The sequence below is a fragment of the Chiloscyllium plagiosum genome, chromosome 34, assembly GCF_004010195.1.
Source record: "Chiloscyllium plagiosum isolate BGI_BamShark_2017 chromosome 34, ASM401019v2, whole genome shotgun sequence".
NCBI lineage: Eukaryota > Metazoa > Chordata > Chondrichthyes > Orectolobiformes > Hemiscylliidae > Chiloscyllium > Chiloscyllium plagiosum.
Window position 1 is genome coordinate 29271707 of NC_057743.1, and position 27212 is coordinate 29298918.

General features: G+C 38.8%; 1 protein-coding gene across 3 annotated transcripts; it reads left to right on the top strand.

Moving 5' to 3' along the window:
• The first annotated feature begins 275 nt into the window (after positions 1-275).
• LOC122540382 (inositol 2-dehydrogenase-like) lies at positions 276-27212 on the top strand. 3 transcript variants are annotated; one of them, XM_043676029.1, is made up of 9 exons: positions 276-361; positions 10680-11264; positions 12247-12317; positions 13883-13991; positions 15066-15193; positions 16414-16521; positions 19337-19455; positions 20233-20389; positions 22283-27212. In XM_043676029.1, exons 1-9 carry the CDS (start codon positions 291-293, stop codon positions 22429-22431), a joined length of 1497 nt encoding a protein of 498 aa, XP_043531964.1. In that variant the 5' UTR covers positions 276-290; the 3' UTR covers positions 22432-27212. The 3 variants fall into 3 exon arrangements, with proteins under 3 accessions (XP_043531964.1, XP_043531966.1, XP_043531965.1); XM_043676030.1 differs by lacking the exon at positions 276-361 and adding an exon at positions 9723-9861; XM_043676031.1 differs by lacking the exon at positions 16414-16521.

The following is a 27212-nucleotide window of genomic DNA, read 5'->3' on the forward strand; positions in this document are numbered from 1 at the left end:
CTCCATCAGTAGTGTACTGGAGTGATATATCGAGGAACCTTGATTGTCTGAACGAGATGGGTGGACACTATTTTGTTCGGATAATTGATTGTTTGGTTAATTGATTTTATCTGGGGCTTGGAATTTTCTGTGAAGTCTGCGCCCTGTTCAGGAGACTAGGCAGCAGCACACCAAGTGAGGCCCCACCTGCCCCCACTGCCTGCCCGACCCCAACCCGTGCTCCCCCCAACTCCAACCAACACCGCGCCCCCACCTGTCCCCAACACTGCACCCCAGTGCAATCCCTGTCCATGCCCCTGTCCAAACCCCTGGCTGCTGGACTGGACACCAATAGCAAGACTGCTGCTGCTGCTTTTTTGGGGTAAGTCTCCAACTAGCGAGCGCGTGCACGAGCACAACTTGTTACTGCAACTTTTTGACATGTTCCACCTTTACCCTGTACAGGACAATGTTGGAGACATTACGTGGGGAAGGGGGGTTTAGGGTACACCCCTGTGTAGAACTCCAGGGAAAGTGTTGGGGGACAGTGAGGGAGGGCGGGAGGTCAGTTATTTAGAGGTGGTGCCTGGACCGTCCAGGACTGTTCTCAGCAGCATTTCAGTGAGCAGAGTTTGTTTTTCATCATTGTACTTGTAAACAAAAGATGTGATCAGGGTTGAAACAGCTCTTTGATGTAATGTTTCTATCGGAAACTTGAGATCCCCTTTGGATAATCCGATATTCGGATAATCGAGATTCCTCTGTACTCTATTCTGTCAACATCAATGGTTATCTTTTTCAAAGAAATTAGTGCAAAACCTTGCGCTCATGCAGACATCGGACAGCTTCAGCTCCATTTTACCCCTGTAACTCCCTTAATATAGAACCTTAAGATCTGAAAGTCACTTTGGCCAAACTGGTGGATAAAACCACCACCTAGTGTGTTGCCAGGCTACACAAACTGAACAGTCTTCAGTGCTGCCTCTGATTTTTGCTGAATTAGCTGTCCTTAGTAAGGGCGACAGTATAGACATGGCATTTCCCCTCAGTGCCTGTAGATTAGGCATGGGCAGTAAAACAGTCATGATTCCTCCTCCTATTTAGTCTTCAATGATTCTTAGTAAAAAGCAAGAATGTGTTAGCCCTAAGAAAGAGATTGGGCTGTCATGGTTGACAAGTTGATATTTCCTTGTGGCAAAGGTAGGTGGAAAGCCTCATGTCGTCGTCTGGAAACATCTCAGAAGTGCTTCATTTCACAAACTTTACCTATTATTGAAATGTAGGTGGTCAGCTGGCAGAACTTTAGTTTAACGTTTCGTACAAGATGAAATTTCTGATGCCTCAGCATTCTTTCAGTACTGGAATGAAGTGTCAATGCTAAGTAAGGGCCTCAGGTATTGAACATTCAACTATCCAACATGTGCAAGACCAGTGGAGTGGGCATCAACAAAGTCAGTTTTTAATAACTTACACTGTTAAATTCATGAATTTTCTTTTTGTTTGCTGAATTGGTTTAAAAAAAATTCAAATCTTAAAACAAAGATGCCACCAGGTGAAGAAAAGTTATCTGGCTTCCCGTCTTTTATTCCCCCTCAGTCAGTCACAGCAAGTATTTTCTTTCCGGAAAGCGCACAATTAAAGTGTAGTACTTGTCAAAATTAAGGAGTCCATTATAAGTGAGTGAAAGAAAAAATGAATTTTGTGATCCAACTCCAAGAGAAGTAATACAACACAATATCACATACACGCAAACACAGGTATGAAGCTTAAGAAGGGGAGAGTGACTAGTTTAAAAAGGAAGATAAAAGCATATTTAGTTTAAAGGTTCTTAGTTCCTCATTTTGAGATTTGAACCTGAGATTATGGCTGTTTAGTTGATGTCCTGTTTCTCTAGCAAGCAACGGAATTTGTGGAACCTTGAGGTCCTAGTGAGTGGGTGTTTCTCTGAGCTTTGTTATTGATTAGATTAGATTACATTAGATTAGATTACATTACAGTGTGGAAACAGGCCCTTCGGCCCAACAAGTCCACACCGATCCGCTGAAGCGCAACCCACCCATACATTTACCCCTTACCTAACACTACGGGCAATTTAGCATGGCCAATTCACCTGACCTGCACATCTTTGGACTGTGAGAGGAAACCGGAGCACCGGGAGAAAACCCACGCAGACACGGGGAGAACGTGCAAACTCCACACAGTCAGTGGCCTGAGGCGGGAATTGAACCCGGGTCTCTGGCGCTGTGAGGCAGCAGTGCTAACCACTGTGCCACCATGCTGCCCACGGTTTTGCCGCTGGTTTAAAAGAGGTAGAGACTGTCTTTCAGTTTTTAATTCTCTGTTCATGCCAAAAGCTGTTCACCTGATATATAGTTGTGTATCCCTATGTTTGGTGTCATTGTTTATATCAAGCTGGATATTGTGCAGATGAAAAGTCATCTGCACAATGTGATCTAGTGAGTGGGACAGTTTTTGGTATTAATTTCTTACTAAATTTTCCTTTTTGTTTAATTTAACAATTAACTAGTGATTGCACTTTAAGAGAAGATGTGTTGTATTCCAGTCTTAAAACATGCTGCATAGGTTCTCTGAGAAAAGCTTTTGTAGCTTCGCCAGGTTGACACCACATTTTTAGTTGTGGCACACCTCTCTGCACACTTCATTGAATCGGGGTTGATCCCTGCTTTAATTTAGTGTAAGAGTGAAGGATATGCCAGTCTGAGGTTTCGGATTGTGTTGGACTGCAATTCTGCTGCTGCTACTGGCCCACAGCTACTCGTGCATGCCCAGTCTTGAGATGCTAAATCTGTTCAAAATCTGTCACACTTAACATGATCATAGAGCCACACAAAATTGTAGAGAGTATTCCTAGTTTGAAGATGAGACTTCACATTTACCTTCAAGGTTTGTGCTGTGGCCACTCTTAACAGTACTAACAGGTGCATTTGCGGCCGACAGATTGGTGAGGATGGGATCAAGTTTGTTTCCCTTTTGTTGGTTCAACCACCTTTGGCAGATGCAGCCCAGTATTAATGCCTTTTAGGACTCTACCAATTTGGTTAGAAGTGATGCTGCCAAGCTGCTCTTTAAAGTGATACCACAGTGATGTTTGTAAAGAGGGCTTTGCAGGGTTAACAGGGCTGTTGTTTGCCTTTGTCATTTTCAGAGTCAAGGCAGTTTAATTCCTTTTTTGAGACTTTTAAGGTGGGGGGAAGGGGTGAAAGGCATTGAAGGGCTGATATCAGTCATGATCGTATTGAATGACAGAGCAGACTTGGTTGGCAGAATGGTCCACTTCAATTCCTATCTTCCTATCCCAGTGTATGAAGTTACCTGAAACGTGTAAATTAAAATAGGAGACCAAGGTTTCTTGACTAAGTTTCACAGCCTTTCGAGAAAATGTTAATTCCAGCTCAGTCTGTATTTGTTTATCTCCCATTTGTTTCATGGGTTTGCCAAGTAAGGGTGTTAAAATCTGATTGGGCCATGAACAGTAGCACAGGCTGTCTGAGGATAACCACTGTGGTCATTTGTTTTCCCCTTTTCTTTTTAAAGAAAAAAATTTCAATCCATGAAAGATTCCAGATTTTGAAATCACTTGATTGAAGTTGTGACTCAATAGTCCATATTTTACCACAATCATGGCAGCTTACATGCGGAGCAAGAATGGCATTGCAAAGACATAGTTGTTAGATAGTCTTTTGAGGCTGAAAGACCAACTCGGGTCATTCTAAGAGTTAAGATCGCAACTGTTCTTCTCTGTAAAACCTACAAGAAGGTTTTATCATCCAGCCAATCACATTCAAACAGTGCTTTTAATGTAATAAAACATCAGTTCATTTCCCCGTAGTGGTTGGTAAGTGGCTAGATTCACAAGAATATAACATTTTACAGTATCCTGTGATTATTGGAGTCTCTTAGCAATGTCTGTGCACTGTGTGAATACTTAGAGGTTGCCATTTGGCTTGATTACATCTTTTTAAAGTCCCTTTCTTGCCTTTGAGTTTAGATAATGTTAAGAATTTTCTACAAATTTACCTAGATTATTTGTGGACCAGGTTTTCCCCTCCTGGTTTTTTTTCCCCAATGCTAAAATCATGAAATAAAGCAGATTTTTAGCATGACAGTTAAAAACTAAAACTAAACATCTTTGGATCTAAGCCTAGGTAGCTTAGCTTGGAAAGATGCTCATGGAAGCAAACCCGAGGAGAGGGACATTTGGAAGAAAAAAAAATCATCTTTCACTTTTCGTCTCCGGGCATCACTGGAGCCCATCTTTCATAGTATCAAGTTAACATTGAATGTAACCAGTTCAAATACATAAGATTTGTGATAGCTCGCTAACAAACAAATGACTAAAAATAAAAATCAATTATTGTTCCCAGAATCTTGCAGAATAGATTCTGGGCTGATCTGAGAAGATCAATGTGTGTTGCATTTCCCTTTCCATGCTTATTTATGCTGACTATATTCAAAGCAACAATCAATTTGTGTGGATAAGTTTCTTTTGATTACATTGTTTGATCTCATCTGGCATTGGCATGTTTTTGAGATGTACAGAGTGTTCCTTACATTGTCTTCAATTGCTCAGTTGACACTGGCATCAAGGTTCAGTTAACACAGTAGTGCCATTTGATATTGGGAAGAAAGTGAGCTGTTCAGCTTTCTGAGCCTGTTCTGCTGTTAAATTTAATCAAGGCCAGCATCTCCAATTCTACTTTTTTTCCCCTGGTTTTGCTTGTATTCCTTTCTAACCATACTTAACAGAAATCTACGAGATGCAATTTGAATTGGTGTTCGCATTGAGGATATGCTATAAGTCACTCAAGCTTCACTCCTGTGTATGGGTTAATTCTGTTAGTACATAATGAACCTGAGGCAGAGGAAGCCTTCAAACATACTTCAAGACCTGGTCTCGTGTTTTAACTGAGTCAACATCAACTGAGTTGGACAAAATGGAAGACCACATTGCATTGCAATGACCTGAATGCTGCAACCATTCCCAGAAGGGATACATTGTAAACATTTTCTTGAGGCAAGAGGGTATCAATTTAGCACAGGCAGCAAATGTTTATTTTCTTTGAATAGTGTTTTGGAATTGTGATCTCCCCCCTCCTTCATGATTTTTATTCTGTTCTGTGGATCCACTGGAAGAGGAGTAAATGATGATCTTTGGTTTTCAAAGTGATGATATGTCCACATTAAAGGATGGTTCTTCATTTCCCTCCGAAGTTGAGTTGTTGAGGACCCGTAAATGCTTGTTTACGTGGGCTGACATAATTCTACTGGGTAAGCAGTTAATGTGTCTTTTTTTTGTTGTTGGAGCAGCTGAAGATGTTTCTAAAATTATTGTTCAGAGAGTGCTAAGACCTGATCTTCTTTGACACCCTTTGTGACTCCTGTAGTGGTCTAGTTTTATTTAGCATTTTTAAGTTTAAAAATAGCTCTTTTCTTTTGCATCTTTCTAGTTTATTCAGGGGATGTGTGACTGAGCCAACTTATATTATTGTCTTTGAGAAGGTAATGGTGAACTGCTTTCTTGAACCACTGCATCCATTTGGTGTAGGTAGACCCTCAATATTTTTACGGAAGGAGTCCTATGATTTTGACCCAGGAATACTGAAGAAACAGCGATTTGTTATGAGGTCAGGATGGTGTGTCTTGGAGAGGGATCTCAAGTGGTTTCAGTTGTGTATTCTAATTCACTTTGTCAAGAAAGTGTTGACATATACTGTGTGTAGTTTCACACTTGCTCACTAATAACTTAGTCGTTCTTCATATCCCAGCTTCAACGTTGAGTACCCAATGCATTGTAAGAATACAAGCAGGCTCAATTGAGGCACTTGTGGCCAGAGTTGCTGGTTTCAATGATGGGTATGAACCTTCTCTGGATTTGGATTCTGATTCTGATGGCATCCATGTACAGATTTCAAGGAGTTGCTGGATTCTAATGGAGTCAAATCAGCACCCACTCATCCCCACATACCCAAACACATATTTCTGTATCACACCTCAGTGTTCTACTTCAGCTATCATAAATTTCTTTTTCTGCATTTCTACACTTGAGAGTCCAACTAAGGGTGTAAAATCTAATTGGGCCATCTGCCAATCAGTAGAAAAAGCTTTGCATTTATAATATATTCTTCTGAGGGAATGAAGAGAATGTTTTAAAATATGCAATTATCAAATATACTGGATGGGTCCTCTCTAGTTTTGTTTTATTTTAGAAAAATAAATCTTATTAGATCACTGGGCTGGTTGGAAGATCAAACAGGATGTGATTCTTGGAAAATGAGAAAGCTGTGAATCATTGATTGTGTAGGGCCATGAAGTTCTTGATTTGATGCATTTGAAGTGAGATGACACAGGTAGAAGTAGCAGCTGTCGCTATAAATGCCTATTAGCTCAGCTTGAGAGGAGATCAAATTATTATATTCTCAGAAGTTGCTTTTGTCTTCAAGGCCCCATTGGAGTTTTGGCTGATTTATTTATAGGGGATTGAATTGCATAAAAATTATGACAGAGAAGCAGTTCATTTTTCTCAACAGGTCCATACTAGTGTTTATGCTGCACACAACCAGCTCTCATCTTACTTAATCTTAGGCTGTCATCTGTGTTGCTTTATTACTGTTCTCTTTCCATCTCTATTGATTCTCTTGCAAATCACATTTGTCAGGTGCATACGTCTAGAAAAGTGCTCTACAAAGTAATGTCAAAGATGACCAAGGCAGTTGCTGAATAGTAGGGGAAAATATGAAAGCCAGTAAATAATAGTTACAGCAGATGAATTTATCAGTATTACTTGTTTCCTTCCTGTCTTTAACTTCTTACAAACTACCTTTTGTTGATTTCTTTAAGTAGTTTTCCCAAGATGATTTGAAATTCTCATAAAACGTAGACTCTTCATTTCTTGCACAGCTTTTGTTTGTTTATTCTTACATCCTTTTTCGGTTCTTTTGTGTGCCCCCATTGTCTGGGGAGTGAGGAATCTGTAGCTCTTGTACCATTGTTGCTTTTTGGTTTAAGGAATGAAAATCACATTATCCATTCCAGTTGTACTTGCATTTATGTTCCATAACTAACATAGTTAAAAACATTCCAAGGACTAATATAAAATAAAATCTGACATAGCTCACTTAGAGAAGTATTAAAACATAGGTGACCAAAAACTCCCTTAAGGATGTAGGTTTCAAGGGCTTTCTTAAAGGAGAGAAGGCGCAGATATATAGGAGGGAATTCCAGATCTTAGATCTGGATGACTGAAAACGCAGCTATGGCAGAACAATGAAGCTTTGGATCTGCAAGAGGCTGGAGTTGGAGAAATGGATGAATTGTAATTAGCTCACTCAACATTTAAGAAAAGATTGGATAAGGAAACTTGCTGCTGTTGAAAAACATAGATGTTATTTGGAGCAATTTATAAAATATGGTGCAGCAAGGGAAGAAATCAAAAAATGTCTTGTGTAAAATGCACATGTACAGTGCGCAAGCTTTGCTTCCCTTTGGCTTGGTTTTTGGTCATGATTTGTACCAACTATTCTGACCGGCTAAGTCAGCATTTTCTGTTCAGCCTTGTGTCAATTTGTCCGAAGTAGTTGCACGCTATGACCAGTAAGTGGCTTTTGAAATGTTTGAGATTTTATTTCCCAACTCTTGTCCTCTGATATATGCTTTAGTAACCATTTGTTTTTCATCTGTAGGCTGGGGGCATGTCATTTATGTTGTAAAGCACTGAACTTATTTTTAAATGAAGCTTTCACACAGGCAGCGAGGGAGTCTTACTTATTACTTTCTTTAGGGCAAAAATGCAAATGGAAGAATATTTTTTTTTAGAAATCATGCATGGTACCTTTGTAGTGAATACTTTTAATGGTAGTGACTTTCTTTCCAGGCAAATGTAGAAACTATTCATCAAACAAGACTTTACAAACTAACAGTGAGCTGACTGACACATTAGTAAGTCACATAGGTGATTGTGAAAAAGATAATATGCAACAAGACCTGGACTACATCTACGCCAGGGCTAATATTTCTATCATTACTCAGCAAGTAACATTCTTGCCGCTCAAGTGCTAGGAAATGATATTTCCAATTAGAGAATCGAACCATCAGCCCTTAATGTTCAATAGCATTACCATCACTGAGTGCCCCATTATCAACATTGAGAGTTACATTGACTAGTAAATGAACTGGACCAGACACATTTGCAATTATATCACCATTTCTTCACTGTCACTGCATCTAAATCCTGGAAGTCCCTACATCCAATGGACTACACGGTTTAAGAACACAGCCCACCACTACTATGATGGGACGATTGCTGGGATAACTTGCTCTGAATTACACCATTTGTTTTAATGTTTTTCACTCAGTCAACAAATTGGCAGCTTCTTTTCCCATTGGTATGACTTTTTAGAATAAAAAGGATTTTTGCCAGGTTTCTTTTGTCAAAAATAGTTCATTATAAAACAAAAGTCGTTTCTCTAAACAAGTGGCAAAACTGATCAGTAACTAAGCTATGATCCGACATTGAACTATATTCCCTTTTAATTCCAAAAGGCAACCATGGTGCAAAAGACACACACTGCAAAGTTAATATTTAAAAAAGGCTAAATTAAAACATAATTATTAGCTGATGATCTGAAAAACAAAAGATAGAATTTGACATATTTTCTCAGTCCACCAAGTTTCTCTTTGATGAAATTGAATTGAATTGCTATCAACTATAGATTGACAGGTAAGCTTTGGCTCCAATGGTTATCAGACTGGTTCCAATGCTTCGATAAGCAATCCCAGTTTAGCTTTACAAAGTTTACAAAAAACTGAAAATATTGAGTTGTGAAAAATTTATGGAACTTTTAAATAACTGCAAGCAATATAGAATTTCAGAAGGGAAAATTGCCTTTGCTGCAAGCTTTGAAAACTTGTTCTTCTGACTTTGGAATAGAAGCAAAGACCAGAAGAGGTTGCGTGGCAACAATTGGTACAGGATTCCAGAGTCTTTTCTTAACAGGCTTTTCAAGGACATTGAAGTTGTTACATATGTTTATTTAGGGGTGCTGGTTTAAAGAGGAAATTATACTTAAGAGAATTTGCTATTGCATTACACTACTTGAGGAACAATCTTTAAAATGCACTTGAGCAGTTGGAACAGGTACAATGGTTGAGATTTTCATCCAAGGGATAACATTATATAATGAGGCATATAGCATAGTGTCTCGCCTGTATTCATAAATCCCGTGTGGATTTGAACTATGTATCTTCTTGAGAGTGCTGTCATTTTAGCCAAGCTGACAGATCGGCTAGTTTTATAATGTTCCCATTTCCTAATTTAAAATTATCCAAAGCCTTCATTAGAAGAATTTCATTCCATGTCATTTTACAATGTATCTGTACAGTTAATGCGCCAGATTTCTGTTGTCGGTCAAGTAATCTTGAGGTCACCCCTGAAGTGTGGCATTCTTCCAACTAATAGGATTATAAACAAACTGGAGTAAAGCATTGCAGTTCCAAAAAATCCACGTTGCACAACTCTCTTGGCAATGATTGTGAGCTGACTTTTCTTTTGTTCTGTTTTGTTTTCCTTTCTCATTAATTAGAGTATTTAGGGTACTCTGGATTTTAATACTCACAGCAAAGCTTCAAAATTGAAATAAAGATTTGGCTAGAATTTGAATATCTATCAGTGACTTCAAGAGTGCTGTCCATGTGCTGAAGTGGGATTTAAGGATCAAGCTGTTTTTCTTCCTCGTTTTCTCTCTTCGTTGCAATAGTGACCACACTTCAAAAGCATTGCTTGCCTACAAATCATCATTGATTTCTTGAGATTATGGAAGGCACTGTTTAATTGCAAGTCTTTTTACAGTGGAATAATTGTGCAAGGTGGGTATGGTGTGCTTTTTAAAGTTCCTCATTTTAAATAAGTTACTTCACAAATAGAGTCATAGAGATGTACAGCATGGAAACAGACCCTTTGGTCCAACCTGTCCATGCCGACCAGATATTCCAACCCAATCTAATCCCACCTGCCAGCACCCGGCCCATATCCCTTAAAACCCTTCCTATTCATATATCCATCCAAATGACCCTGAATGATGTGTTGACAAGCTATCTGATCTGGTAGAGCAAGGAAATGTCACAGTGGTGTTCAATTCTATTCTGTTCTTTCACACACAAGCAGATACATCCAGTAAGGTTAATTGAATCACCAGGATAATAGTGCATGTGAACACACACAGTGCCCTCTCCCCCTCGTGTTGGCCAATTCAATTGAGAACAGGTGTAACTGTATCCTGCCATAATAGCTGATTCAAATAAAAGTAAAATACTATGGTTGCTAGAAATCTGAGATGATAACAGATCATCTGAAGAAGCTCAACAGGTCTGCCAACATCTGTGCAGAGAAACAGAGTCAGGTTTTAAATCCAATGACTCTTCTTTAGAGTTGGTACAGTTCGATCCTGAAAAAGAGTCATTTGAGACATGAAAGGTTATCTCTGTTTTTCTCTTTCAACATCTGGTACCGCACCTGCTGAGATGGTGCAGCATGTTTCTATTTCTTGTCTAATTTAATCCTCTAACAGCTCAATTGTACTCTGCATTTTTCAAGTGAATTTTTGTGACTGGGGGAGTTAGTGGACATCAAAGATTATATAATTTTTAAGTTATCTAATGTTTTGCTGCTATATTCTCTTTCCTAGGTCTCCTCCTGTAGACTTTGCTGCTGGTATGTCCGTGCTCGATCAATCTGTTCTACCGCAGTCGTCATCTTTTGTGTTTCAACCCAACCCCTGTTCCACCAGCTTCAGCAACAACGTTTCATCTCCAGTGTCTCACCATCAGAATATGATCTCATTTAGAACCAGTGTATCCAACTCCACCACTAATACGGTGACTATCCACCATGACATGGCTACCTTAAACTCCCCATCACGTTCATCACCTTTATATAATGGCTTCCAAGTCCTTGGTCATTCACAATCTTCGAGACCCAGTGGGCAAAGGCACATTATTCCTGAAGCTTCCAATAATGTTGCGTCCAACATGGCATTGGGGCGATATGGGAATGGTGGTTTGATGGGCAGCCGGATTGGACTGGCACTGTTTGGCGCGTGCAGTGGCAACAGAGCTTTGTTTAAAAGCATTGAAGAGGAAAGTGACTGCTGCTTGCTGTACATTGTGGAGGATTGCATCCAGGATTTGGAATGTACCTTCAGCACGGACATACTTGCAAACACCAGGGTGTTACGGGGGCAGGACGCTGAGATTGTGCTCAATGACGAACGGTACGATTGTGAGCTATGTATTAATTCTGCACAGACCTGCTTGTTTTGGAGCAATGAGTTTCTCTGATGGGGTCAGCAGGATAGTTGGGATAGATTAGTTTGCTGTGGTTTTTGAGAGTTTGCTTGATGGCTGAATGGGTGGGATCTTCAATTCATTTTCCTTAAATTGATAAGTTGTTTTGTTCTTCCTTGGCTTGTCATTCAAGGAGAATGTGAATAACGATGCATACGTTTGCACTGTTGACACCCAGGATGTGCATTGATGGCCTTTTTAGACCTTTTCACACCTTTTGTAAGATTGTATCAATACTTTGTTTCCTTCTTTTTTATTGCTTTACATTCTCTGCAAAATCATTCAGCCACAGATCTGACTAAAATGTCCAAAAATCATATAGAAATCTGGAGAGCAAGTATCTGCCAGGGGAAGGATATGATCTTAGAGGAAATTATTTTTTACTTAGAATCTGTATTCATTTACTAATGGGAGTTTTGTTGCTTGACAGGAGCAGAATAGACTGTAAATTCAGGCTGTGTCTCTTGCTAACCATTTCTTGAACTAGTTTGTAGACAGCAAAGCCCTTTAAAGTTCTCATCCTTGTGAATCTGGTTGAGATCAGCTAACTTAGCATAGAATTTGATTGGACTTGATCAGCTGCTCTTTAGTAAGTGGATTCAGATTCCACTTCAGCATCCAGATGTAGAATATAAAACAGAAAACTCCATTTGTTCATATTTGATTCCACAATATCATTAGAACCTTTGTGTTACTGTTTTCCCATGCTTCGACTGTATATAATGCTTGAATGATGCCAGGTACTTTGACTAGCACCAACAGCCATTTAATAGTCTTCAGTCACAGTGCTGTAAGTTTAATCGTAATGGACTGGTTACAGTTGAATTTAAAAAATAATTGAGATCTTCAATGCACTTCAAGTTAATCGACACAGATTCCTAACCATTTCCCATACTGTTGTTTATGCAGCGTCTCAGGAATTATTATTTGTTCATTGGCAGAAGAAGGCTCGGAAATAGTCCTGGATGCTTTACGTGCAGGTATGGTGTGTCTGAATGATAAATATAGCATGGAATTTAAGAGACAAGGAATGGTAATATTGAGGAGGTAACTTTTGCCAGTTTGCTGTAAAGGTTAAGGGACCGTACATTGGGCACCGTGGTTTTGAATCATCTAGGTAGTCCCACAGTTGATCCCAAACCTGTACTAGTTGTTTTTTGGGTTGGATTCTATGTCAGTCTCAATATGGAGAAGACATAGGGAAATGATCTGTCAGTAATGATCTTTGTGAGCCTGTCAGTAGTTTCTGCTGGAACATATATTTGGTGAGGATGAGGATTTATCATAATGCCCTGTGTTTTTATACAGCTTTTTGATTTTTTTTGTGTAATTGATTGCCACTTGGTTAAGATGTTGGCATAGTTGCTTCCACCCATGTAACTGCAGCACCATCTTTGAAGGGGAAAGGGGACCAGAGCAATGTTAAGTAGAAGTGCACTGCTAACAAAAAAGAAAATTGAGATGGATGCATTATGTGATTACCAAGTTTGAGCAGTACTTTGAAATTAAATGGTTTCTAATTGTTTATTTATATGAACTGAGGTTATAGACTCAATTAGCTGATGTGCATTGGTCATTGTTTTGTAGCTTTTCAATACTGCATATTGCCTTCCATGTTAAGAAATGCGATTTCTACAGCCCTTTTTGAAAAAAAACCTTTAAGATCAGGAACTGTTCTTTTTGAAGTACAGAAGAGCTCTCCACATGCAGAAAATACGAGAGCCTCAAGTTGATTTTGCCACAAAGAAAATTACAGACTATTAACCCCAGCTAGATTAGTGATCATTTTAAAATTATTGAAATGTTTACTTTACATGGGTTAGAGTTTGTACCCTTAAAAGGCCACACATCTACCATTTACCTACAGAATTGATACATCATAATTTGATGGATATACTGTTTGTATGTTTATAAAACCGCATACTCTCTGAATTTATAAGCAGTGCCATTCATTAATGCTTGCCACAAAATTTCTGTGAGGCTTTTTATCCCCTTATTTTTCTCCTCTTGTCCCTGAAGATAAATGACTTGTGCTACAAGGATTGAAAACCCTGAAGTCCCTCATTTGAGTGGCCACTGTTCAACTGAGAGCATAGGTTGTCAGGTGGAGGTTATTTGACTGAATTTATGATGGCAAATACTATCCACACTTCACATTCAGATGCACTGTCCTGCAAGCTTTCCTTCAGAAAGTTGGATTTCCTTTGCACGTTGAATGTTTTTTACCCTTAAAACTCTAGCAAACAAAAACTCATCAATTTCTGATAAATGTCTTCCAGCATCTCTTTTGCATTCCTGCACAGGATACAAATTGAAGTTTTTTACCTAAAAAATGAATGTTTTCTTCTCTCTAACTGGGTTCACGAAAGATTTTGTGTTATAACAATCACCTTGATCTTCTAGCGCTAACTTCACCAGCCTAATTTCCTGATAGCATACAATTTGGAAGCTATTTTGCTGTGTTTAGCCAGAGTGCTGTGAAATTTTATTGTATCTTAAACAGTGGTACTATGAGGTAAATGAATTTGTTTTCTTTGTGTTTCAGGTAAAGGAGTATTCTGTGAAAAGTTACTGAGTTTAGACAAGCAAATGGCTGAGTCATGTTTTGATGAAGCTGCAAGATGTGGGCAACCTCTAGTCTGTGGTCTATATAAGTGAGTAAACCCTAAAAAAAGGGATAATTTGCTAGAATTTTATATATATGTAGGTTGTTGCATTGATAACATATTTGCTAAATCAAAGAGTAGGTTCAATGTGGGCCCAGTGCTGGCAAGATTAGATTACTTACAGTGTGGAAACAGGCCCTTCGGCTCAACAAGTCCACACTGCCCCGCTGAAGCGCAACCCACCCATACCCCTACATTTACCCCTTTTTACCTAACACTACGGGCAATTTAGCATGGCCAATTCACCTGACCTGCACATCTTTGGAGTGTGGGAGGAAACCGGAGCACCCGGAGGAAACTCGCGCAAACACAGGGAGAATGTGCAAACTCCACACAGTCAGTCGCCTGAGGCGGGAATTGAACCCGGGTCTCTAGCGCTGTGAGGCAGCAGTGCTAACCACTGTGCCACCGTGCCGCCCACAAATGGGACAGTATTAGGTTAGGATATCTGGTTGGCATGGACGAACTGGACCAAAGGGTCTGTTTCTGTGTTGTACATCGCTGACTCTATAAACGTATTGCCCAGTGTGTACAAAGCATGAAGACTCTCAACTTGTTCTCAACCTCTGTGTCGCTCCCAGATCTTAGCAAGCTAAAGGAGGGGAAAAGGAAAAAATCAGTTAGGAGTCCTGTTCCTGACCACAGCTAGAAAGTGCATGTGTAAGTACATGTGTTTGTGTGTCCACCAACTGGACTGGCCTAGCAATAATGCCTCCTGAAATCTTGGCATTTACTTAGCTTATGTTTGGAAAGTGGTGACTTGCATGTGATATTGAAAGTGGAAATTAGAAAGAAAAGACAAAAAGCAGGAAAGTCTGATATTTTATTTTATTTGTAAACATGTTCTTAAGACATGTAATATTGTTGGTGATCACACCATTTTCTCCATCGTGACCTCTTAATTCTACTCTTGGAATGCTGGCAATTGATTTTGGGAATCTGAATGGATTTTTAAGCTTCCAAAACACAGTTTTAAACAATTATTTGCTATTCTCCTGTAATAACATCCTTTATTACTAATGTGTTGTTTGACATGAATGTCTCTTTTCTGTCTCTATGCAGACGTTTTGATCCAGCTGTGCAGTTCTTGTACAAGAAGGTTCACAATAAAGCTCTAGGGAGGATTCAACGAATAGTCAGTGTCAGTAGAACCTTCCCATCTCCATCTTTAAGCTATATCAAAAAAGCAGGTATGGACTTGGAAAAGTAAATTGCAAACAGGTTAGTTCTGTGTATCTGCAAATCTGTTGAAAATGTTGATTTGGAGAAACAATTTGAGGTAAATCAAAAAGCTGAACATATGTAATAAAACAAAAATACGTTGGCAATATACAACAGGTTGCAACATTTATAGAGGGATAATATTTCTGATGGGAGTCTGGTTTATGATGTAGCATTAACGTATATTATTGGTTTTCACTGCATGTTGAATTTGATACCTATTTTCTCTCTCATTGTGGAAATTATTCTGTGACAGATTGTTTTGCCAACCCCTTTGTTACAATGTATGCAACCATTATCCTACTGCATTTCATTAGACTTAAGTATATCCTACTCCCAATCATTATTGACAGGGAACTATGTGTTCCTGTTGTGTATTGCTAATAGATAAGGTGTAGAACTCTCTCCCATCCTCTTCCTTCATCCCCTTCCTTTTTGCTGTCTCAGCACACTACAAGTGCATAATGATAGAATAATATAGTGGATCATTGAGCATGTGTATTTAAATAACTGTTCATCTGGGCAATTGTTGAATTATTGCAAACAAGTGAAAATTTTACCCAAGTAAAATAAACCCCAGAGACACTTGGATTCACATTATGTGGTAATTACTGTATTAGAGCTATTGCCGGTGATGCTCCACAGTAAGATGTGAATGGTGAACAATTGGAAATTGAGCTTTGGCATCAGTTTGTTACATTGAATAATGTAGGCATATTAACACTTCTGTATGCCTTCAAGAGGGAGCTAGACTGTTTCTTGGTGCCAGTAGAAATTGCATAATACAGAAGCCAATGGATAATCAGATAATAAGCATACTGCTTCATATATGATCTGTCATGGTTTCAATATCACCTGAAGTAGCCAGTTAGTCTTTCTCCCTGCTTTATTGAACCTTAGCGGGCTCTTCTTTAACCTCAGAAGAGATTTCAATTCTGCTGCAGTGGGTGGTCATGAACTCAACAGCAAACTTGATGTACTAGTTAATTGTTTTCATTTCTGTTTCTTAGCTTGCTGTGTATCTCGAGATTGAACAAGATTGGTAATCTGTTCAGACTTTGTTGTCTTGTGATGTTTCAGCCTTTTCTATTGCTGAAACCTTCTCAAGACTCTGAAATCCTTATTATTGTAGCTACCTAATCTACTGTTTTATGCGGACAAATCCATTTGAATTGTTCTTTTTAAACAGGTGGGATATTCTACGATGGTGTAGTACATGACCTAGATACTATCTGCTGGCTACTTGGGGAAAACGCTCCAGATACCATATTTTCATTGGGTCATGCCTTCTGCCAAGGTAGAAACTGGTTGAAAGTTTAATAAATAGTTCTTGTAGCAAAAATCTTGTGTGCAAGTGCTAAGAGGAAGTATCTTCACAATAATAGATTTAAATCTGTTTCATCCAATTCATTTCTTGGTCTGATTCATGAATTTGAATTTAGGAAATACCTTCAAATTTAACCTTAAATATTGATCTGGAGAGGGGACGAGGATAGATGTTTTGACTTGTGACAACCCAGTTACTCTTTTGTGCACCTGATTTAGGGAGTATTTATTTTAGATATGTTTCATATCATTTTTCTCCTTGGTTAGTTCCCATGTGAAAGGTTATTGGACAAGGTGGTGACAAAATGATAATGTCACTTGACTAAATTTCTGGTAATTTGGATTCCGGTCTCCTCTGGCAGCTGGAAAGTTCGAATTCGATTAAAAAATGAATCTAAAAGTGATGTAATTCACTGATGATTGTATTACAACCCATTTGATTCACTAATGTCCTTTAGGAAAGGAAATCTGTCATTCTTACCTAGTCTGGCCAGCATTGTGGTTAACTTTAAACTGCTCACTAAAACGACCCAGTAAGCCAATTAGATATATTAAAACTGCTACAAAAGCTGATAAAGGGAAAGAAACCGGACCAACCACTATCGATCAAGGCATTGGAAATGACACAGCAAACCCGGCCCTGTGGACCCTCCAGTGTCCTTCTGTGAGGGCTTGTTCCAAAATTGAGTGAACCATCCCACAGACTAGAGCAGACACAGTCTGATATTGTCATAATTACAGAATCATACCTCACTGACTGGGTATGTCTTGACCCACCAGCAGGATAGACCAGAGATGATGGTTCAGTGGTATATAATCTTGCCCAGAGTTGCCTTGAGAATTCTAAACATTGACTCCGGACTCTGTGAAATCTCATAACATCAGATCAAACATGCAGTGGGACAGATTTTAAACACATTTAACAGCTTAGAACTGGGCATCCAGGAGATGCTATGGGCCATCAGCAGTAGCAGAATTCTAATCAAACAGTTCAGAATTGTTAGGGTACACCTCCAGGACAGGTGGGACATGAACCTGGACCTTCTGAACCAGAGTTAGGAACACCACTGTTGCACCACAAGCCCCCAGCAGAATTATATTCAACCACACTCAGCATCCTGTGAATGAATAAACCGCCCAACAATACCATCAAGCTGTGTTCAATACAGAATACAGTTGGCATTCCAGGAGCAGCACAAGGCATAAAAATGAGGTATCAATCTGCTAAACTTACAACACATAAGTGCCCAGCAGCCAAACAGCAGAAGCAGCATGCAATATACAGGATTAAACATCTCCACAGAGAGCTGCTCAGATCTAAGCTCTGCTGTATTGCCACATCCATTTATGGTAGTGAACAATAAACAACTGATACAAGGGGGCTTCAAAAATTGCTATATTAGTCCACTCTTGATCTTTAGTAAAGTGATGAAAGAGGTCACCAACAATGCTATCAAGTGGCACTTGCAAGTAAATAATCTGCTCACTGATGGTCGGTTTTGATTCCACGAGGGCCACTCAGGTCCTTAAATCTCCCCACCATCCCCCCTAAAAAAAGAAAGCAAGGACAAAAGAGCTGAACTTTTTGAAGTGTGGCTGCTATTGTAATATGAAAAACATATTTTTTTTATAGACAAGAACACAATCAGCAATGGGATGATGACCTTAGGATCTGTATTAGTGATCTGAAACAAACAAAAACAGAAATTGCTGGGGAAACCTGGCAGGTCTGGCACTATTTGTGGAGGGAGAATCATAGTTAACATTTCAAATCCAGTGACCCATCTTTGGAGTTAGTGATTCTTTATTCATGCAGAACTAGTGATTCTGTATTAGTGATGTTTGTTTTGGGATAAAAATTGACTAGGGCAGGGAGGCCCCTGCTTTTTGAATTGGTGTCATGGAATCTTTTATATTCATCTGAGAGAGCAGTTAGCACCTGAAAGGGAGCACTGGTAGCAGTGCAGCACCCTCTCAGTACTGCATTGGCATGTCAACATAAATATTATGCTTAGATACCTGGAGTGGGACTTGAATTCCACAGCCTTCTCACTTAGTGTCAAGTGTGTTACCCACTGAGCCATGGCCAAATAGTGAAGATACATACTGATGAAGATTGGCACATTGGTGAAGAGGAGAAAACGCAGTATTCATTCTTATTGCTATTGAGTGTCTCTTAATGGGATGAATTTGTCTGAACATTTATAGAAGCCCTCATGGTGGAATAACCTACTGATACTATGTGGCCTTGTGTGGGAAGAATTGCTGCATATGTGTGATAATATCTGGACCTTGACACCAGTGAAAGTAAGCACAGTAAGAGGATCAACAAATATTGATGGGGGTGATGTGAAGGAAGTGTGATATGACATTTCCTGCACTGCACTTGGTGCTAAGCTCAGGTTAAGGGTTTAGTATGACCCCTGATCATCACAGGCTATATTCAAATGTTATATCTCCTGTTATTATTTACCGCAGTTTAAAATCCTGTTAAACATGTTGTGATTGTGCCAATTTTTAAACTTCCAAGCGAATATCATTATGTGGGTACAACATCTGTTTGAATGGTGTCTGCCACAATATCTATACTGGCAAAGGAAAAGGTTAAGAAAGCTGGTGGATAAAGAAATCCTCCTCTCTTTAAAAAAAAAGTGAATGATTGCCAGGAAGTAAATGATAGAGTTTAGAACGATTCTAAAAGAGTAAGAGACAGCTACCTTTTGAGATGAATGCAGTTTTGCGAAGCATGCAGAAGTTAACTACAACCTGTTTTCTACTCCTAATAGACATTGCAGCACTTAAGGATGCTGACACAGTCTCAGTCAGCATGAAATTTGCCAGTGGTGCTATAGTCACGCTTGATGTCAGCCAGCATTGTACACGCAGCATTGACCAGAGGTTGGAAGTAAGTCATTATCTCATTGACAGTGACTATTCGTTACATCTAAACCCTTGATAATTTTTTCTTCGTCTCTCACTGTTTGTCCTGTTTACCCTTTTATTTATTGTGCATGCACAATATTACTTAGCCTGAAAATGCTGTTTCTAACTTTGGTACAGTTTTCACAATTCTGGATTTTGTTTGTGGAAGAGCATCCCAGTGGTCAATTCTGTGATTGTCCTACATTGTTTCACACAAAGACAATTCCAGTGGAGTGAGGGCTGCTTACTGCGTAATCATCATCAAGAGTAGAAATAGTTGCAAATTATTCCCTTGCACATTCTCCCCGTGTCTATGTGGATTTCCTCCAGGTGCTCCGGTTTCCTCCCACAATCCAAAAATGTGCAGGTTAGGTGAATTGGCCATGCTAAATTGCCCGTAGTATTAGGTGTAGGGGTAAATGTAGGGGAATGGGTCTGGGTGGGTTATGCTTCGGCGGGTCGGTGTGGACTTGTTGGGCTGAAGGGCCTGTTTCCACACTGTAAGTAATCTAATCTAATCTAAACTTGGCACTGTTTAGGATGGCTGGTACACTTACCATTTTTACTGCTGCGTATGACGTACGAAAATGAATTTCAAGGTTATCATATTAGAACTGCTATTTACTCTTCCACCTGTGTATGTGCTATCCATATTTGGGAGATGGGGGTGGTAGTAATCTTCCCACCTTGAGAAGTAGCATGAAGCATGATTAAATGGCATGTACGCCAACATTTGTTTTGTTTTTGAATTCTTTTTAAGGTTCATGGATCAGAAGGAACACTAAGGATGGACAATCAGAGTGCCCTTGGAATAACTGAGCAGGGCACACCAAGACCTGTGTGTTCCCAATTGCATTATGACCGATACAAAGATGCTTACAGAGATCTGGTGAAACACTTCCTCAAAACTCTGAAAGGTTAGCAAAAGAACAGAAATGTTCCAATGTGATAGATCTATACTTTTATTTTGGATTGTAAAAGCAGTTTACTTATGAATAGATTAGTTCATCAGTAATCCAGAAACGAAGGATGGTCTTTCAGAAGATTCAGAGTCCTTAGTAAAGCTGATGTTCACCACATTCTCTGTCATTTTGTGGATTAAATGTCAGCTTGGTTTCAATACATAGCATTCTGATCTCCAGTCAGAAGATTTGTAGGTTCCAGCCCCTCTGCAATATTTGTGCTCATAATTTAACTGGATATCTCATATGCCTTGCTGCATTTTGGAGATTCTGCCTTTTGCGTGAAATTCAATCATTAAATCAAGGTTAAAGTGAGTATAATGATTCCATGATGTAATTTTATGGAAGAGTTTTCCCATTAGCAGATGATTGGTCAGTTGTTTTGTTGCTGGATAAGTCTTACTGTGAGCCGTTGGTTGTTGCAAAAGAGTAACTTTATGAAGAGCTGGCAGATTTGCCTAGCTTACGCTAGAGAATGAATTTTCTTGATTGAAAAGCAGTTCAGAAATTAAAGATGTCTCGGCTATGAAATAAAAAAAGGAAGTAAATTTTTGGAAACTAGAATCATCTTGGACTGGTTCTGGGAGAATTGAATATCTTCTTGAAGGACGGTGTAACTAATATCTGCAAAATGTGTTTTTGGTTGAATTAAGCAACAAAGGAAATGTTCTGTTTTGTGATCAAGTATAATTTGCCTGTAAATAGTGTTTAGTCCATCACACTTTTATCCCTTTGTTACAGTAAGAGACTTAAAATGTCAAATTGTGTTATGACATTTTTTAGGTATTAACTGGAATATTGAATTTATTTCTGAGTTATCAGTCTGCATTGAGATTGTTATACCATCTAAACCCTCAATTTCTGACACCTTAATTTTCCAATTCCTGCCTTTCTTTCCTTTATACCTGAGAGTACTAGGATCTGCATTTTTTTTCCACCTTGTACAAGTTGTTGCAGTGAAAAATGATAAGACTATTTAACTGCAGCGAGAACATCACAACTGAGTATTACCCTTACTGCATGTGTAAGTTTAATTCCGGAGTAAGTCACTCCAAGTTTATCCTAAATCTTAAAATTGGCTTTATAAATGCATTGCCAAACTCTCTCATACCATATAGCTTGAGGAAAGTCTATTCTTAGCTGATGTTAGTTGGAATCATATATCCCAACAAAAGTCTTTTACTTCGGCAGAAATGGAAAAGAAAACAAAAGGCTTGAATTTTATAAAAAGCATATTTCACAACTTCAGAACATCCCAAAGTACTTCACAGATAATGAAGCAGTTTTAAAATGTAGTCATTGTTTAATTGGAAATGTAGCAGCCAGTTTGTGTATAGCTGTCTCGTACTAACACCAACAAGATAATGATCAGATTGTTTGATTTAGTGATATTGGTTGCGCATTTAAAAATGGCTAGAATTCTAAGGCGAGTTCCTCTGCTCAACCATGAAATAGTGCCACAGTTTTTTTTATGCTTACTTGAGGGGGCCAACTGAGCCTTGATTTCACATCTCACCCTATATTTTGCTGATGTGACACTTCCTCAGCGTCGGCTTAAATTTTGTGTTTCCAATCTCTGAGTGCTATTTGTACCCACAGTGTTCTAACTCGGAACATCGATAAGTGAGCCACAGCTGATAGATAAAGAATGAGTAGGTTGCAGGAGTGCTGTTTTACTGTACCCCAATCAGAGTCCCATCCTTAAGGTGAAAGAAAGAGAGAAGCAGGGAGGAGCAATACTGATGGTGGTGGGCACTGGACTGGAGCTCAGGGTTTGACAGTTTTTTGCTTGTCGCTTACTTTAGAAACTACTTTGTTTTTGATTGATTGTTTGATCTCCTCCCTCAGGGAAGGAAGAGCCATTTATCACAAAGGAGAATTTCTTGTGGACAATTCAGGTTGCAGCGGCTGCAGAACAGTCTTGGAGGAATGGTTCAGCAGTGGATCTGCGGAATGAAGCCCTTGATGGCACTGTTATTAAAACTGAAGTGCCCTGAAAGAAACAACATAAGGCAGTTGAAGACCATGTTTAATTACAGTCTGCAGCAGTAACTCATTGGATTGGGGGTGGAGGAACAGTGAAAAAATAAAATGAACAGAGAGCTGATTCATAAACTGTTCATTCCTCTTGTGAACCAATACTTCTAAAGGAAAAGTTTTATTCTGAGTCGTGGGTTCAACTGATAGCAAGTAGACCAGCCTGATATGGATGTCAGGGAGATTTGGGGGTGGCAGAAGACCAGGAACAGGATGTTTGAAGGAATGAGTTAACCCACTGTGCAGATTTGATCCTACAATATCCCACTGAGAACCTATTGCTGTACTAACACTCAGTAGTTGGCTACATCCGACATTGAATATTGCACAGGAGAAAGTGGGAGCTCCAACATAAGGAAGTTTCCGTAGGATCAGTAGAAATGTATTGTATCTCCTTCCCTTATGGCCCCTCATGTCATACTGCAATTGCCTGTTTCATGTGCTTTTCAGCAGCAACTAACAGCTGATTATTCTGTCCATTATCTGTCTATGAGTGTTTTGAACTTCAGAACAATGCACATGGAACTCAGGTGCTTCTGTGTAGGTAGGCCCTCGCAACAGTCCATCAAGGCTGTGTGTGAAGGTTGTCTTTAAAGGCCTAGGTTAAATATCTATTGATTAGTCTATCATGGGATTTTTTTTTTAAAATCTGCCCATAAATTAGAAGCATTTTTCCATGTTTTACTGACTTGATGGCAGTGCATTAATATGGGTACTGTATGTGTAACCGATTGGAGTCGGTGTTTGCACGGATTTCTTTTGCTGTACTTTAGCTGCAATACTGGCATTTTTACAATCCTGTAACTTAAATAATTTAACAAAATTTGATCTAATGTAGGTTGAAAACGCAATTTATTTAGAAATATGTGCTTTTATATTTGTAATTATTGGACAGTTTAGGATTGCTTCTAAACATGAATACAGTTGCTGGACTCCTACCAATGACACAGCTAGAATTGGGGGTGGGGAGAAGGGTTTGGATACTTACAAAGAAAATAACACATTTTTTAACTGAACAACTCAAAAATGAATGGTAATTTTTATTTAAAACTGCAAACTTTTTAATAGATATAGAGAATTTTCTCCTTTTTTGTCTAAAATGTATTGTGTGAATACAGTGAATGTTAATTTCATCCTTAACATTGCATTGCTGTTCATGTTAACTATTTAATGGGTAGTGGAAGGGCAAGGAGAAACTCCTTCTGGACAACAACAAATCAGCTTTTGTCATCCAAGTCAGAAGACCTGGGCCCATGCCAATATTTAACCCAAAGTGATCAGAAACACTGGAATCAAAAGCAGCAGAAAAAGACTGTCTGCCTTAACTAAACACAATGCATTTTCAGAGTTACATTGGTATTTTCACTGTACTGCATTTCAAGAATCTTCATGGATCAATAGATTCCACAAGATCTTTTATTTAACTTCTTTTCGAGGTGGAATCTGGAGTTGATGTTGGGGGAGAGTTTTTTGCAAAGATGATGTGGAAGAACAGCTTGATTATTTAATGACAGTAAATACTGTAGCCTGAGGAAGTGAGATATTGAACTTTGATATAAGTACCTGCTGGCATTTCAGTTCAGTGACTGTGGGATTTCATTTTTCCACTATTCTTTCATGGAATGTGGATGCTAATTATTGTCTGTTCTAATTGTCCTTGAACTAAACTAGGGCATTTTCAGAGGGCAAATGCAAACTGATCATATTACTGTGGATCTGGAGTCATATGTAGGCCAGACCAAGTAAGGTTTCCTTCCCTTACTTGGAGGTAAGATGATTACTGAACAACACAGGTTTTTACAACAATAACTGACAATTTCATGGTTACCATTGCTGAGACCAACCTCATGTTCCAGATTGTATTAATTAAATTTAAGTTCCACAGCTGCCATTGTAGGATTTGAACTTGAGTCCCCAGAGCATTAGCTTGGATCTCTGACTGAAGTTCAGCTGACCAAAGTTTGTGCATCTAGCTGATAATTTAAAGCAGGATTTTTGCCCCAATTTCCATATTCTTTTGCAACAGCATTACTGAAGGATAGGAGGTGGGCAGAGTGATATTATTGCAAAAACCACAGTGTGGGGTCCAGTTCCCTTGTGGGAATGCAGTGATATTAAATAACGTGAAAGAGAAGGGAATCAGGATTAGTTGCTATCATGAAAAACCAAAGAACTGTGGATGCTGAAAATCAGAAACAAAAACAGAAATTTCTGGAAAAATTCAGCAGGTCTGGTGGGATCTCTGAGGAGAAAGTATAATTAACATTTTGGGTCCAGTGACCCTTCTTTAGAACTTCTATCAAGTGTGATATGAAGATAATGAGAAGGTTAACTTAATTCCAACCTCTGAAATGCCCAGTGCAGATTGTGCAGCAGCTGCTGGGGACTGTTGCCACATAGCTGTATTTTCCTTATGTGGGAGGTGACGCCAATGATTCCAAATATTTAAGAATTAATACAATTTGCAACTTATAGTGCATACAAAAATTATAATTCTCATAAATAATTAAAGCCTATTTAATTTATTAAACTTTATATCTGCAGACCTAATATCCTAAGTTTGCCTTGTTATAGTGGTTGTGGTGACAAGTTAATAAACCATCTCATTAGAGGCTTCATAATTGGAGTTGTGTAGATTTTGAGAAATGTGGACTAAGCCTTCTGCTTCTCGAAGGAACATAACAGGCAACCTGAGATGCTGCCTTTGAGTACTTGCACCTACTTGAGTGACCTTGGAATCAGTGTAGCATAGAACAGAAGGCTCACTGAGTCTGTGGATGTTTTTGAAGAACTCCCCAGCTTATCCTACTCTTTGACTCTTCCCCTGTGTTACTGCATTTTTTCTCCTTCTTTAAGTATTTACCCAATTCTTCTGAAATCTACTTTTAAACCTGTTCCCACCATCCAGTTCAATATTGCATTCCAAATTCTAAGCTGCTCATGGGGGGAAAAAAATCATTTTTTTTCCACCTTGTGTTGCATTTTTAAGGGAATCACTTCTGTCCTCTGGTCATCAACATTTAAAAATGATATTTATTTACTTGATTTAAATCCTTAACAATTTTAAACACCTCTATCAAATCTCCTCTTAGCCTTTTAAGTGTTTATTCAAACCCAGCCTGGTTGATCTTACCTGAACTAGTTCAAACTCAATTTTAAAACTCAATTTTTAATTAATCTTTTTTCTCTGATGTCTAGCTTTAGTGATGTGTATTGTATTTTTTTCACAATGTTTTGTCAAAAGAAAATAATTTTGTACTTCTTTGGCTTATCCATTTCTGAATCAGTGTACTTTTTTTGAAAGAGAAATTTTACTTTATAATTAAGATGCAGGTATTTATGCTAGACCTATAAGATACATAATTGACAGCAGCAGAGCATTCTGGAAACTTCCTGAAATGGTTCACCTTTAGTGTGAACCCAGATGGTGATGTAATCTAACTGTAAGCTACATGCCTATGCTCAATACCTCCTTGTTAGCAGAGGTCAGTAGAAAGCAACCAAGACATGTGATTGAGATATATTTTGTTTTTCCTTTAGCTTTTTCAGCGGAGGGGGTGAACCCAGTTATATAGTATCTCAGCTGCTTTACTAGCTTTGAATTTGGACCTTTCTGCTAATAGAACATTCTGTACAATGTTGTGTACTTATTCAGCTATTGTGGAAAAGTAAAGAGCTGTAGAGAGCTTTCATACAGTCATGTTCATGAAGGTGCTCTGCTTTGTGGCTCCAAGGGAAATGGAACCTAAGATGCTGTTAGGTTAGTAGCCGAGGATATCTTAGTGCAAAGCTATGATGGGTAATCTTAAGATATCAAAGCTATTGATAGGAACTCCAGCTTATTACAATACTCAGATGAACAAGTGAATATGAAATTATAATCTCAAAGTTACATTCCTGTGACTGAATGGGTCATTTGTGACCCACAATTATTAGTTTATTTGAGATTTTAAGATCATTTGGCTAGACAGTATGACCACTCGGTGTCAATCAATGGGATAAATTTCTTTTCCAGATATTGATAACTGTGCACAGTATGGAACAAATTGGTGAGAAAGTTAACATTGCTCGAAAAAAGTTGTCAATGCACATTATCAATATTTGTAACTACTCATTTCATAATATACTCTGCTTCCTGTTGTTGTGGGCTCTGACACATTATCTTTGTTCTAGGGATGTTGCTGAAACTGAGATTTGAGAATTTTTTGACATGATTTGAGGAGCAAGGTTGAGAGCCTGACAAGTTGCAATATTAATTGTCATGAAGAATGGTCAGTTGGTCTAAATTTAATCATGATGTTTCTTAAAACTGACGAGGCTAATACTGCAAGAATGGCAGCTTGCTTTTCTTGTTGGGCCCCTTTTCCCTTCTTCCAGATCACCAGAACCCATCTGGAAATTTACATGTGTGAACCTGGAGATCACAGATTGAAAGGTTATTTGTACAGGAATGGCCATTTAGACCTGAATCTGAGATTGTCTGATCATGTGTGTGCAAGGTTGGCTGATCTGCCTATTGAGTGGAAACTTATTGTTTTTTTTTCCCCTAGACTCTACTGCCACCTAGCTTGAAGTTACCAAAAGCATTTTCAATAGTCTCACTATCACAACTTAACTCCACAGGCCGTGGATACGACATTGAACTTTCTTCATCTATTTAGCCTACTGTGATTAGATTAGATTACTTACAGTGTGGAAACAGACCCTTCGGCCCAACAAGTCCACACCGACCCGCCAAAGT